At 41.7% G+C, this 15,091-nt stretch overlaps 2 protein-coding genes across 2 annotated transcripts in view; one reads left to right on the top strand and one right to left on the bottom strand.

The window, feature by feature from the left end:
* Nucleotides 1-1,075, top strand: part of COPG2 (coatomer protein complex subunit gamma 2) — a 46,237-nt gene extending 45,162 nt beyond the window's left edge. The window contains exons 23-24 of the mRNA XM_018566450.1: nucleotides 473-571; nucleotides 775-1,075. Coding sequence (XP_018421952.1) covers nucleotides 473-571; nucleotides 775-905 — 230 coding nt within the window. The 3' untranslated portion in view covers nucleotides 906-1,075. The remainder of the gene's footprint in view (nucleotides 1-472; nucleotides 572-774) is intronic.
* An 8,655-nt stretch (nucleotides 1,076-9,730) lies between these two features.
* MEST overlaps nucleotides 9,731-15,091 on the bottom strand; it is a 25,655-nt gene continuing 20,294 nt past the window's right edge. Inside the window, exons 9-12 of the mRNA XM_018566277.1 lie at nucleotides 13,730-13,831; nucleotides 12,658-12,734; nucleotides 11,732-11,795; nucleotides 9,731-10,051 (exon numbers count right to left, since the gene is read on the bottom strand). Of these exons, the coding sequence (XP_018421779.1) occupies nucleotides 9,934-10,051; nucleotides 11,732-11,795; nucleotides 12,658-12,734; nucleotides 13,730-13,831 (361 nt within the window). The 3' untranslated portion in view covers nucleotides 9,731-9,933. The remainder of the gene's footprint in view (nucleotides 10,052-11,731; nucleotides 11,796-12,657; nucleotides 12,735-13,729; nucleotides 13,832-15,091) is intronic.

The raw sequence follows: 15,091 nt of genomic DNA, 5'->3' as shown, positions 1-15,091 counted from the left end.
GTCACCAGCACACCAGCCCTTGAATGCTAAAGCCTGATGAAGGGACCCTGTGTGGTCCCAAAAGCGCTTGTTGGTCATATGACAAGAAACTTCAATAAATGAAGCTTTTGCTATCCTAAAAGGACTGGTGTGCTGGTGACATTTCTACAATTTTGCTGACATTCGCGGCACCATCTGCAGTCACTGCGAGCACCCCCCACTACAAGGGACATATCGATAAGGAGTGCGACAAGGATAGTACTTATTGTTACTCAGCTATGCCTGCACAGAACACTGCAGTATGAGGGCTGGAAATGATGTCAAAGCATTTCTGAACAATAATCAGTCACTATACAAATAAGAAGCTGTGAGACGTCAACTGGGTTTTAAAGGAAACCTCCATGGAGTATGCCATGGCTGATCTGCTAAAAATGTTAATTGCCTGGCTGTCTCTATCTTTGAATTACTGATCATCTGTATTTTCTTTTATCAGAGGCTGTAGCTAATATCATTAAGTTCTTGGGAATGCAGCCATGTGAGAGGTCTGATAAGGTGCCAGAGAACAAGAACTCGCACGTGCTTTATCTGTCTGGTAAGAGACAATCACCCGGTTGCTTGTGTATGATTCTGTTAGACTATTGTGCAATATAGCATATAATAGTGTTTATGAAATAACGGGATTGAATGCTGCCTCAGTTGTCATTGCTTTTCCTATTTTATTTTCTTTTTGGAAACTATCATCCTACAACTGATGCTTTAACATCTAAAATGTCCTTGTTTTATCTGCTTCCATAGGGGTGTATAGAGGAGGCCATGATGTGTTGGTGAGGGCCAAGCTTGCACTAGCTGAAGGTGTGACCATGCAAGTGACCGTGAGAAGCACTGATGAGACCCCAACTGATGTCATCTTAGCTACTGTAGGTTAAAGTCCTTGGAGAGAACATACTCCCTTGACCAAAAACTTTTCAGGACCTCTGTCCATTCCCAAATGAATACTTTGCCTTTTTTTGCTTATGAGTTTTACAAATAGTTAAAGACTGGTGGAAGATCAAGTATGAAACAGTATGAAGAAAAATCTTGACATGGCTGCCATGTGATTCCATCATTCTGCTGTCTGCCCCCGTGTATCTATTAAGGTAGGAGGGCATAGAGAGGTTTACCATTGTGGCTCATGTTACCCTCATGAGTAAACGCCTCACTTAGCTGTGATTATGTATATTGGGACATAGCAATGTGCTCTCAGAAGACTGCAGTTGAATAGTCTTTTTAAGTAGCAATCACAGCCATCAACTTGAGGAATACCATTTGCTGTATGTTGGTGATGTACTTCATATAGGATTGATTTCAGCGTTTCTTCCTGCTGCCCTTCTTATAGAAATATGTTGGACTTTCCTGGATTATATTACTTCTATTTACCTTTTTTTTATACCAGTACAGTGCAAAACATGACTTTGTTCTCAGCCAACAGTGAAATGTTCTCTTTCACACAATAAAAAACACCGAATTTTATGGGCAACACACTTTGGTCACAGCACTTCTTACAAACGATCCCATACACCTCTTTCAAGGAATAGTGTAAGGACCAATTTTTAAAAAACAAAAAATCTCTTTAAACATTTTTTTCACCACTTTGTCATTTTCCCATCAAAAGGAAAAGTACGCAATGAGAATAGTAAAGAATGCTGCGAAAAATGGCTGAGCTATCAGAGACAACAAATATGAGCGGGGAGAGAGCTGAAGTGACTGGATAGATAAGGGCATGGATGTCATGGGTGTGTATCAGGCAGTGTGGTGGTGGGAGTAGTATGCCTGGAAATGTGAATGTTTGTTGCATGTTCCAGGATAAGCAGAATGCAAATAACATTGAAAAAAGGACAAGGATTGTGTTCACAAGTCATTGCGAGTGGTAGGAAGTGTGTCAGCCTACTTTGTTACTAGCAATTTGTTTTATACTTGGGAGCTTGCACATCAAGACATGATGGATATATTTGATGTGTGTTTTTTTTTACAATGTTCAGCACCGATTTCAAGTAAACCTTTCACTTGGCCTATTATGAACAACGTAAAAGGTTCTCTTCATGGCTTCCTCCTGTGCTCCCATACCACCCCCGATTGCAAGCCAGAGCCCTTAAGGTGCCCATACACTGCTCGATTCTCGTACGAGAATCGGGCGAAATCCCGCGATCGTACGTGAATCGAGCAGTGTGAACTAAGACGTGCGACCGTTTCTACTGTACGGTCGCACGTCTTTTGTCGATTCTCGGCGGGTTTCCAGCCTGCTCGCCCGATAGCTGCGGAACGGGCCGGTGTGCGCACGCGCACACTGCCCGTTCTGCATTGCCGTCTTGCGATGGTCGTAAGGTGTATGGGCACCTTAAGAAATACTTGTGACCTTCTCCCATTCCTCCCACTACTGCAGTGCACTGTCAGAACAGCTCGTTGTCAGATGTGGGGGAGACTGACACAGAGTTTACATAGGGATTTCTGCTTGAGGTGGTGGAAGAAGATCAGGGAAAGTAAGTTTTAGTAGAAAGGCGGTTGGCTGTAAAGAGAAGCAATTAGTTTGTTCAGAATAGTCAGTGACTATTACAAGTTTAAACAGAGTCCCGGCGGCAAAAGTCGCCGGGAGTCTGTTTAAACAGCCCCGATGCTGGCGACGTACACTGTACGTCGTCAGTCACGAAGGGGTTAAAAGCACATATACCAGTGCCGATACTTGGCATTTTTATGAGAACTACCAGCGTTGCAGCTGTGACTGGGTCCTGGCACTCCACCACTGTCCTGAGTTCATTAGTCTATATTGTTTTATAAAAACTGTCACATGGCAATAAACAAATTGGTGTCAGTAATTGGTATCTGTGAGGATAAGTATCGTTACTTGGTCTGGAAAAAATGGTATTGGTGCAAAATATATACGTTATGTGTATATATAACAAATGATACAATAAATCAGGGACGCCCAGATCTCAGGAGCCCCGTAGCCAATGCTCCTTAAAAATGACAGCTGCCTCCTAACTTTTGAGTTTTTCCTCGAGTCTAGTAGCTGGAAAAATATCTGTACATGTACTTGGTATCTCGGCATCCCTACTTTAAATGCTCTACCTAAAAAGTAGATCTGCCCTGGGTCAGCAAGGGGTTGGGTTTTATTTTTTATGTTGAGCTTACAGGGTATTTGTTCAGCCTATTAGATCTTGAGTCCTTGCTGTCAACAGCAACAAAAAGGAAAGGACTTGGTGTGGATGCTTTCCCCAACCCATCCTTGTCAGTGCTGATATGGGCAGACTCTTTGATATTGTAAAGAGAGAGATGAGCCTCACTGCTGCTTATAATGGGAAAGGGGTATTTTGGTAATCTAACCTAGGGATTTGCTATAAACCTTTATCGCATCTCAGATAACTTATTTGTATGTTACAAAAAATAAACTTTAAACCATTCAAATTGTTGTGTCTGAGATCTTTCTTCACATGTTTTGCCTGAATACAAATTCTGTATTTGCTGTTTATTCACACTGGGAACATAAGTGCATATGGTGAAAATGTAACTGGTGTTATACAATATGCGTGACTTGGGAAACTACAGGCTTAGGTTTTCTGTTCAGCACTGCCTTGTAGGAGAATATACTATAGTGGTGAATAACACCGGAACCATGGTATGGGCTATGTGTATTTCAGTGAACCTTTTGGAAAATAGTGTTCTGAGCAGCTACTGGTAGTGTAGGAGAGTGGGATATATAGTGATTTTCAAAGCAGAACTCCAGTCAGAAGAAAAGCTGTAAATCCATGGGAGGACATTAATCATATTTGAATTTTGTTTTCCCATTCTCTCTCTCTTGTTGCCTCAGGGAGTGGCAGGGCAGGAGTACAGAGTTGTCAGGGGTACACCATTAGGGCTTCTGTACGCAGGCATTCATGTTTAAAGTAGCCTTTTCCATTCCAGCATAGTGTTGGTCAGACGCATGTGTATGTATGCAGAATGCTGTGTTGGCAAAAAAAAGGCCGCATTTTACCTACTTTGCCTGTAATCCAAGCTCACCTCAATGGGACCTGCTCACCTAAAGGAATGCAAAGCAGTCAAGGGCAGCCTTTAAACGTTTATCTACACTATGCCACTGAAATGAATAGGAATCTGCTGACCTGTGTCTGACGTCAACTTTAAGGCCTTGTTCACACCAAGCGTGGAGCAGGAGCAGAGCAGTTGCAGACCGGATCAAAACTGCGTCCAATGTATTCCAATGGTATTTTTTGCTCCTGTTCACATTGCAGCGTGCAGTTCCAGAGCAGGAGAAAAAACTGCAGCAAGCCCTGTTTTACCTGCTCCGGAACGCATGCAAATGCCTGGAACGCACTGAAAGCCCATGTTAAACTAGGAAAAAAAATTTTTTTAACCAAAAACGGCCCAGTAGGCATCAAAAACGTGGCACAACCCACTGCACTGCGTGTGCAGAAACCTGAGCGGATCTGCTCTGCATTTGGTGTGAACAAGTCCTAAAGATCTACACAAGTCCTTCAGAGTATAAGCATCACTCAAAGGCTGCAAAGGTTATGACGGCGGTACACATCTAAGCATACCTTGCTTAGTATGTACCCATGTGGCCATCTTATTGGCCTCCTCTCCGATATAATCTTTGTAGCCTGTGCTATAAGAAATATTTAGGTAACGCATCCTTCATTTAATGGTCTAGAATCGTAGATGGATTTATTTTTCTAGATCATTTTGACACCCCCCAGCATGTCGCATTCCATTCTCCTAAGCCCAGCTTAATTTTTTAGACCTAAGCCAATCTGGCTTAGGTCTAAAAAATTAAGCTGGGCTTAGGAGAATGGAATGCAAACATGTAAATCTCACCCACCAATTCCTTATTCCTGTGCAGCCGCTTGGTTCCATGTCTTGATGCCCTGCTCTGCCCTCTATAGGATATTTGATCTATACTCCTATGGGTTTGGATTACTGCTCCACAATTAGATCTATGATCGTTTTGCTCTCCTCCCATCACCTTAGAATGTTCATCCCTTCTGTGCAGTAGTCTTTGTTCTTCAGGGTGTCAGTATATATGTCGTGGCACACAGGTCAACCCTTTTATGTGGCAAATAAGTTGCGCTCGGTCTAGTTGTGAATGGATGTGAAAGTGCTCTCTCAAAACCCAAAGGGGGAGATCACCTTCAGATAACAAAAAAAATAAATTTTAAATATAAAGTAGATGTCTCCACTAGTGATAGTGAACTAATGTTTGAAGATGCAGAACTCAACCCGGTGGTACTCGAGTGTATTGTATGTGTGTCGTGGGTTTTAACTGGCTATTTGGAACCACCATTTGGACTAAACCCACGACACACATACAATACACTCGAGTACCACCGGGTTGAGTTCTGCATCTTCAAACATTAGTTCACTATCACTAGTGGAGACATCTACTTTATATTTAAAATTTATTTTGTTATCTGAAGGTGATCTCCCCCCTTTGGGTTTTGAGAGAGCACTTTCACATCCATTCACAACTAGACCGAGCGCAACTTATTTGCCACATAATAGACTAACTTATACACAAAGTTGCTGCTGGTCTATTTAGTTATTTAGATTTCGAGTCACTCATTCCCAGCGCAGTGATTTTTGATTATTACTACAGGTCAACCCTTGACTGCCGTCCATCAGCTTGTTAGCTGCCATTTTATAACAGGCCGTTATTAAAGATCCAGGAGAGCCTAAAGGAATGCTTTTCTCTGCCCAATTTAGGCTGTTAAGACCAGCAGACACCACAGCTCTTCCTCCTGTACCCTGTCACTGCAGGGTCACCTTATAAAAAAATATTTCATACCTACCTTTCTACCGTGTCTTGAAATGCTGTTTCTCCACTTGCTCCCCAGCCCTTCCCTGTGGATTGACTGCCTGCTCTTCCACCACAGTTTAGCGTAGATGGAGGAATCTGTTGCACTTTTTCCATCTGACCATAGAAAGTCTGCAGATAATCTATAGGTGTATGGCCAGCTTTATACAGTTGCAGCAAACCTATGTAGGCTGCTCTATTTATCTCCTCTTTCCAATCCATAAATGAAGAATTATTGTTGCCACTGCTGCTTGATGTCTAAAAGTAAATACGGTAACTACCCCCCAATACAAGTTAGAAGAACTGAGGTCCCTTTGGGAACTTTGCCTCACCCAAATATTGTCTTCGGGTGGAGGTAGTTGACATTTCTGCAGAGACCCTGACTAGCATGACCCCCATCCCTTGTTTCTCCCAATCTTTGAGCCTACAGATAGTTTTGACATTGAGTATTCACTTACTGTGCTCTGGCACTTACTGTGCTCTGGCACATACAATCAATCAATCATAGTGCTGTAGATGTAAAAGTAATCATGTACATTTTCATTATAAAATCTTTTAATCAAATTTGATTCAAAAACATGATGCAGTTACACAGGCTTTAGCTGCATTCCAAATACAAGAACATATTCAGATTTCTTTTTAGCCAATTTAGATTTTTAGATCTGCAATGAGACGGACATACTTCAATTACAGAGATCTTTGCTATGTTTGCATACACTGGGACAAAACAAGTGTGGCAATTCTCAGTAGGAAGATACACAACATTGTAAAAACTCTGATTAAAGGGACAGTACACATCAAATACAAGTTACCTCCTGTAGACACAATGGGTAACAAATATATGGGGTAGAAGCATTGATAATGATCATGTTATTTCACGGAATATGGTATTTAACGTGTAAAACTCCAGGGAAAAGTTTGTATTTTGGATTTGGACACTGGGTACATGTTCATCTCACTTTCTGTCCCAGTAATGGTGATCGCCAAGCCTCTCCAGTGGAAAAACATACAGCAATTTTCTATGGTGTGGGGGTATTAGAACCTGTCCTGTTTTTATAGCTATCTCCATTCTTGTTTGGGAAGTTTCTTCTTCTCCTCTCACTGTGATAGAAGGTAAGCAGAAATATCCCCAATAGGAAGATAAACAGCAATACAACTTACAGAGATTCTAATTATTCTCCATGTTTGTTTTCCACATTTAAAAAAAAAAAAAGTGAGCTGGAGTTTAAAGCAACCCTATAGATATACACAATTTACACAGTAAGGACATAGCTGTTAAAGAAGACTTTACAAACCTACCTTTTCTCCAAATGCTCCTCTGTTCAGTAGAAATGGTTCCCCAGAGTCTGGATTCAGACTCTTCTGCCCCCGCTCCCATTGGTTTCTCCTGGTGACCTCATTACAGGAGACAGTGGTGACATACAAGTCAGTGGGAGGAACCAGTGAGAGCTGTGGGGTGGTCCAAGAAGATTCGCAACCCCAGAGATGTCGGTTTCATGGTACCATTTCTACTGAACAAAGCGTGCTGCAGGAAAGGTAAATATGTACGGTCTCCTACAGGTATGTCGTTCCTCAATCACAGTGTTGCTTACAGTACAGCCTATTGTATTTGTGAGGCAGATTGTTGTCTTTATTGCTCTTCTGGGTAGGAGGAATTTGTATGTAATGAAATATCTCATCTCTGATTTTGAGATGCTTTAGGAACAATGTGAAGTCCATTTGTAAATGTTCGTTAGCTGCCACTAAGTTTGAAACATCATAGGAGCTTTTAGTGAACGTTCTAAGCATACACTTGGAGAAAGATTAAAGCCACATTTTGCTTTGGATAAAGCAGCAAAGTTTAGAACCTCTTCCAGGTATTTATTGCTGATACTAAGGTATTCTTATTGCTGATTGTGCCTTCTCTGGAGAGATTCCTCATGCGGACAGTTCCACACCAGTTTTTCACCTCTTAAGAAATGAACAGCGTGGTGCTGTGATTTGGTGGATGGTATAAGCAGCTCAGTAATTCATACATCTCACCAATACACCATTTCAAGTTGTTATCTACCACTTACATAACAGCTCTCAAGAACTCCAATGCTTCTGTGCAGGGTCACTTTCAGAGACGTTGTTACTTGATGTTCTCCTCAAGGTAGTAAAATACTTGCCTTCAGGCCTACTCTCTCGTTTCTCACTGTGCGGTCCTACGCAGTGTTGCACAGGCTTTGCTGCAAAAACTCCTGGTCACATCCAGCTCCTACTGTGCATGGCTGCTAATCATCACATTCATTCCTATGGCTCCTTTGGGTATTGAGCCGGGCACTTTGTATGCACAGTAGGAGCCGGATGCAGCCAGCTGCAAAGACTGTGCGGCATGAGGCAGGGCCGCAAATTGATGGACTCGAGAACATGGTTGAAGGTACTTTTACCACCTGGGTTTCATTGAGGAGGGTGAAACGTTAAAGTGACATGAAACTCAGGAGTTAAATCTTAAAAACGCATTCAAATACCTTAACTATTAACAAAAATGTATCCTATTTGTGCATCACTCGGCTGTAGATCCTCAAATCATCTCTGAATTGGTGCTGACACTGTCCTTCCTTCTGGAGGGTGACTACTTTTGTTCCTCATGGTCCCTGTGTGTGTTGTCACCGCTCCAAGCTCACTCCCGTGATGGACTACAATCTCATGTTTAGTTTACTGATTTGTATTGAGGCAAGCAAGATTTGACACTACTGCAAAGTGCCTAAGTGACACTACTGGGAACCTCTGTCCATCAAAAGCAGCCCTTGCTCCAAGCTCGCTCCTGTGATAGACTATAACTTCAATACAAATTAGTTAAACGTGAGACGCCACCACAGGAGCGAGCTTGGGGCGGTGTCACCCTCCAGAAGAAAGGACAGTGTCAGCATGAATTCAGAGATGATTTGAGGATCTACATCTGAGTGCTACAAAGATAATATACATTTTTGTTAATAGTTACGGTACTTGAATGCATTTTTAAGATTTATCTCCTGAGTTTCGTGTCACTTGTTTATTCAATAAAGTAAACAAGGGGAACAGTGCAGTAATCCATTGCAATCCAATCATAATTCACTTTACATCCATCAGATCAGTACAAGATGCATTCTGATCAGTTGCTATAAATACTGACTTTCTTGCACAGACTTAGGGGTCTAATCAATACTTATTTCCCATGCTCCTCTGCTCCATCTAGGGGCCATAATGTATTATTACAACACAATACATTCAAACTGGGGAAAAAACATTCAGAATATTCATTTTTGGCATTATTCACCAATAACGAACACTCGCAGATATTTGCAGGGCGAAGGGCCCTGCAAATTGTTTATAAATAGACCCTTTGTGTCCAGCTAATCCAATTGAACAGGATACTTTCTGTAAATTGTAGGTTTAGTCACTATAAAAGTCAATTTATATCCCCTAGAAAAGCTTAGTATTCCTAAAGCCCTTGAGAATACAGCAGTCCTTCTTTTTGTATATACTGTTATGGCTCAATGTACTTAAACATAAATCCCTGAAACACCAAGAGGCTGCAAATCTGCTTCGTGTTGAGCTTCAAAGCCAGACTAATTATCTCAATAATGACAAACAATGCTTTTCAAACGTACACACTAGCTAACCATACAGTTCCCCTTCCTGCTGTAGAAAATACCATAAGCAGAAAGAAAGGCACTCCTAGCCCTATATTCCAACTTTCCCAAAGATCTCAACTAGTGGTCTTCAATGTCGTATATGAAACGTGTCCACAGTTTTCATCTATTCGGCGGCAGAACCTTGTCCTGTCTCAAGAAGTGCCCCTAAAGGCAGCAACATTTCACGTTAGTAGGTACCACCAAGAAGACTTTTTTTTCTTATGTAAATGCATTGCGTCTCACAGAATATCTTTATTTACTAAGACAACTAAATAGCGACCCATATATCAGTCAGCTTCAGGTTATCTCTCAAATGTAAACCAATGCGAGGGGCTCAGTATGTGCTCCGAATTGCCATCCCTGAGATATTTAGTCACTCGTATGTGAATGCAGCACCTGCTGATGAATAAATCGTTACAAAATGTAAATCTCATGAAAATTATTATTGCATGTACACACACCACAGCATGTCGCCTTCAAATCTAGGAAGAGCCCTCAGAATGAATTGATAAAACCTAGGTAGGCATTTAAGAAGCCAGTGGGGTCCTCCAGCTGGGGGTAGTGACTGATATGGTCATCCAGAATGGTGAACGTTGACTTCGGTATCAGTTTCCTGGGGAGAAAATAACAGCTTGAGATTAGAAGCTTTTCCATCACACAAAGGTCATCAGAGATTGTAAACTGACAGAATATCCTGTATGCGGAATGGCAGAGAAGCTGGCTGACAGATATTGCCATTTCTAATGGTTTGAATGATATTGGGGGTGATTTACCAAATGAATGGAGACTGAACCTGTGCGCGAATACCCAATCATGTGCAAAGGGAAAGAAACTGATTTTTTACAAGAACGTAGAAATTGTTATTGACTACGTTCAGTGACCATTCACTCTGCTTAGTGTCCATTCTTTTAGTAAATGCGGTTGTGTGGAAACGTGCTAAACATAACAACTAATACAGAACAATGTACCTTGTTCACACCTGCGCAACTCCCGTGTGGTACAAAAACGTGCATCTAGCAAAAAAGTCCAAGCACCATATTCTGAGTGGATTCTGCATGTTGCGGCTGTAGTAGTAGCCGAAAAAGTGCGGAATGTTATGATTTGCACGTTTCAATTTCACCAAATCAATGATTAGAAAGTCAAACAAACTTTCCGAAATCGATTTCGTTCGTATGAACTTCGTGTATGCCCTATTTAGAGAAGGGGAACCTTCTCCTCTCTTCTAGACACAGGCCGGTCTGGATCAACACTCTGCAGGAGCAGGCAACACATTTTCACAAAATGGTAAAAATCACCAACTACTAATATTTTGCTTTAAACAGATGTGGGCAACAAAGTACACAGGGTGTGTGTCAGCCTTGTCCTGCCCCAATGCCGCACCCCCAGCCCTTTGCACTTTATGGGAATTCCCGGCTGTCTTAATGACATTTGGGAGTAGCTGTGTGAATAAAGCAGCTGTGAAAACAGACCATATGGCACAGTGTCTATAAACACTGCTCAGACTCCATTTCATTCATCTGCAGATCAAAGGGATGAGCTTCCATCTGCCTAATTAACTCCCTCTTTCCCTTCTCCCCTTAATATTATTTTCATGCTGATTTGTTCTGTTATTTCTACTATTTTTCAAAACATTAATATTACATTTTTTTATTTATTGAGTGTCATATTAAAAGTGGAAAATAAAAACATCCTTTATTTCATTTGTAAATAGCTTTCCACTGCTTTGAATCAATATTATAATTTTAAGTGTCGTGTAAGTGGGACAAATCTTAGAATAACATTAACAGGGTTATTCACTAAAGGGTGTAGAGTTTGGAGAAGGCAGTAGTGAACAATCTAGGACAACATAGCTGAACTGGAAAAATTCTCTAATTCAGCTCACTTTCCAGTTTAGCTCTATTGTCCTAAATTGTTCACCTCTCCTGCCTTCTCCAAACTCTTCACCCTTTTGTGAATAACCCTGTCAGTAAGTAGCAAGTAGTAAGTAGCAATGTCTTTTTTTTGTTTTGTTATGTTTTTGTGTCTATGGATTAGATTAAAAAAAAAAAAAATTTTTGCAAGACAGTATCACCAAAAGAAAGCCTTGCCTCTCCCTTACTACCCCCCAAGACATATACTGTATGTATTACTTTGTTATCCTAATTAATGATAAAGGTATTGCCAGTCAATAGGCCCACAGCACAAATATAACATTGATACACTCCATGTAGAGAACTGAAGTAATTAACAACCAAGTTGGTTAAACTAGATAGTCGTACTCTCTTCTTCCCTAAATACAAAGTGTTTCACTTACTTGTACTGCTCCATGAACTCAGGATGGGGATTTACTGGGTCCAGTGGTCCATATATAATGTGCACTATAATGACAAAATTCTAATTAGACTCGGAATTTTTATACTTCTCATTTCCAGTGTAATGTTTCATGCAGCCAGACAGTGACTGTCAGTAAATTCAGTTGTTGACAACTTCCATTTTTGCTGATGCAAAGTGCACTTTCAACTTGAATTTCAGGCAGATAAAAACATATGTTCATGCAGATAAGGCTTCCTTCAAAAATCAATACATTTAAAATTCACATAAAACATGAAGATTTCCAACAGCAAGACATACTGGGGGGAATTTATTAAAAGTGGAGCAGACAAAATCTGGAGCTGTTGCCCATGGAGGCCAATCAGCTTCTCTCTTCAGTCTGTTCAGTTAAGATTTGAAAATGAAAGAGAGATGCTGATTGGTTGCCATGCACAGCTGCTTCAGTTTTTGTCTGCTCCAGTTTTGATAAATTCCCCTCAATGTGTCTCTTCTGCAATAAAGGGTGTTTATCCGCCTGTGTGCAATCTTCTTGAGAATACACACTGAACTGCACATGCATAGCTCAATGGGTGCTGGGATTAATGAACTCCCATACGCATGTGCTGGAGCTGTGTCATCCCCGTGCAGCAAATCAAGATGGCTGAAGGGGAGGTGAGGATAGTTTTGTTTTAGGTGTATTTTTAAAAGCAGCAGATCTTCGGACTGGCAGGGCTGTGGAAAGCTCAGGAATGAAAGAACAGATTCATTGGCAGGTAAAACAAATACCTCACAATGTATTTAGCTGTTTGCCTGGAGTTCTGACGTTAGTTCCAAGAATCCTAATGGAACCAATGCTGTAAAACAGCTATAAATGAATACATGATCTCTGTATATAACTGTGTTACAGCTATACATGGAAACAATACTTACAAGGAACAGATGTGTTGGTCAGGGCTTCTACCCAGCGTTCTCTGTGCTTTCTACGCTGGTTTATATACTGCAAAATACTAATGGACAGAAAAAGGTTAATGAACGATGCCAAGCTAACTGGGAATATATTTACAAAAAGCCTTAAACTAGCCGAAATGGAATGTTCAAACTGAAACCGTAAATAAAACATTTGTCAGGCCGAAACCGAAAATTATTTTTTTCTAACCTTTAAAAAAAAAAAAAAATTATATTTTATTTTTACTTTACTGTTGGGGGCTCTGGGGAAATGCCAGGTATCTAAACATACCTCTGATATTTCCCTTTTTGAAATAGTAGAGATTGAGAACACAGAGTCCTAAATCTCTTATTCTGCAGCCCCTGTTATGAATGAATAGGAAGCCTCTATACTGAGTGTTCCTGTCCATTCTTAACTTGTGGATACACTATTAGTTACTACGTCCTCAATTATTTACAAGCACTTGGAGATCAGTGCTGATCGCTAAGCACTTGTAACTGCCCTCAATCCGGACTCACTTTCACTGAAGGCTGAGCGGGCGGTGCGGGAGGGGAGCTTGGTCTCCTGTGACCCATCTGACAGCTGACTCCTCCCCCGCATCGCTCGCTCAGCCTTCTGTGACAGTGGACAGTTGTGTCCTTCCTGTACTGCTCTCCATCGTGATTTGCCTGTCACAGGAGGCCGAGCGGGGCATTGCGGGAGGAGAACTTGGCCACCTCTGACAGCGCTCTCCTCCCTGCCCCGCTTGGCCTCCTGAAGATTTCTCTCCTCCTAGGGATGCACCGCATTTTTGGCCGGAAAATGGTCCGTTCGGCATTTTGCCCAACGTACCATTTTTGGACGATGTTTCGGCAGCCAAAATTTCGGTGCATCCCTACCTTAAACCATATATTTGAGCAACATATGAAGCAAATCTGCAGGTATACCAGGGTTCATGTGCTTACATCCATCAGTTACATGATGTTCAATTACTGCTAGGTCACGCAAATTATCAGTAAGGGAGAGAGAGAGAACCTAAAATTGACCCAAAACCATTATAGTTTCTTTCTAGTATACCTGTCTACAACCAGATTGCCTTCATTGATCCTCAGTGCTGTCCACATGTCCCAATATTCTGCCTCTGAGGGCTGTGTGTATGGGCCAAACACTTCACCGATCCTAGATCAGACCAAAAAAAAGTATGTCATAAAATGTAACAAATATTACAAAAAGCCTTGGACAAATCTGTACCGGAAAAAAAAGAAGGAGCCCACAACGTTCTCGGAAATACAGTAACTTGACACTGGCATCCATCATTGTTTATTCTATACTTAATAAAATCAGACTTTTCTTTTCATTTTTTTCAACAGAATATTTACATAATAGAACAAATGAAAATGCATGGACAAAAATAATGGCACCCTTAACCCAGGGCTCAACAAATCCTAGGCGCCAGGTTGCCAATGTGACTAGAAATTGCATCCTGGCGCCTGGGCTTTTGTCAGCTCTTTCACTGCACCTCTTTCTTCTCCCACCGCCACAATAACTATGCCGTTCTCCTCCCCGCTGCAGACTCAGACTGTCAGCGGTCTCTCCTCACAGGCTGCAGCAGTCTGTGTCAGAGGGGACACAGATCGTTGTAGCCGATTACAGCCTGTGAGGAGGGACCGCTGCCAGTCTGAGCCTGCAGCGGGGAGGAGAATCGCATAGTTATTGTGGTGGCAGCGGAGATGGGAGAAGAAACAGGTGCAGTTCCCCCATGCCGGCACCACTTACCACCCCCCGCCCTCTTGCCCGCCCGCTGCTCCCTTGCTGCCAGCTGTGATAAATCTTCAATCTAGTAGCCGACAGCAATAGCCAGCCTGCTATTAGCTATTTTAAATTGCAGTAGCCAATAGCAGGCTGGCTATTGCACCTGCCCACTGCCTGCTGTCAATCAGCAGAAGAGGACCTGAAGGAGAACTTTCTCCTTTTCTTTGCAAGCTTAATTTTTTTCTCTGTGAACATAGAGCTCCAGTTTTGCCTCATTTGTCCAAAGGACATTCTCCCAGAAGCATTGTGGCTTGTCAATATGCATATTAGCAAATTCTAATCTGTTTCTCTTTTTTTCAACAGTGGAGTCCTCCTGAATCTTCTTCTTTAAAGTCCACTGTCGCTCAAACAACTGAGTGCAATCAGACACTGATGTACCTTGACCTTGGATTTCAGCTTGTATCTATTTGTATCTCTTTGGAGGTTTTCCTTGATTCTTTAAAGGAGAACTATGAGGTGAATGATTTACACTCATCTTCATAGTTAGAGCCGACCTGTGACATTGAAACTGTCACACGTCAGCCCTATTGATCAGGATGTGAGCGAACACATACCACCGATCCGCTCACTTCCCGATCATCTCCCTGCAGAGAGAGGTGACTGTCAGTCACTGCTACCCACATGTAT

Source organism: Nanorana parkeri, unplaced genomic scaffold (genome assembly GCF_000935625.1).
Source record: "Nanorana parkeri isolate BGI_ZX_2015 unplaced genomic scaffold, ASM93562v1 scaffold27, whole genome shotgun sequence".
Taxonomy (NCBI): Eukaryota; Metazoa; Chordata; class Amphibia; order Anura; family Dicroglossidae; genus Nanorana; species Nanorana parkeri.
The sequence above is the reverse complement of the archived record's forward strand: the minus strand, read 5'-3'. Positions and strand labels throughout refer to the sequence as shown.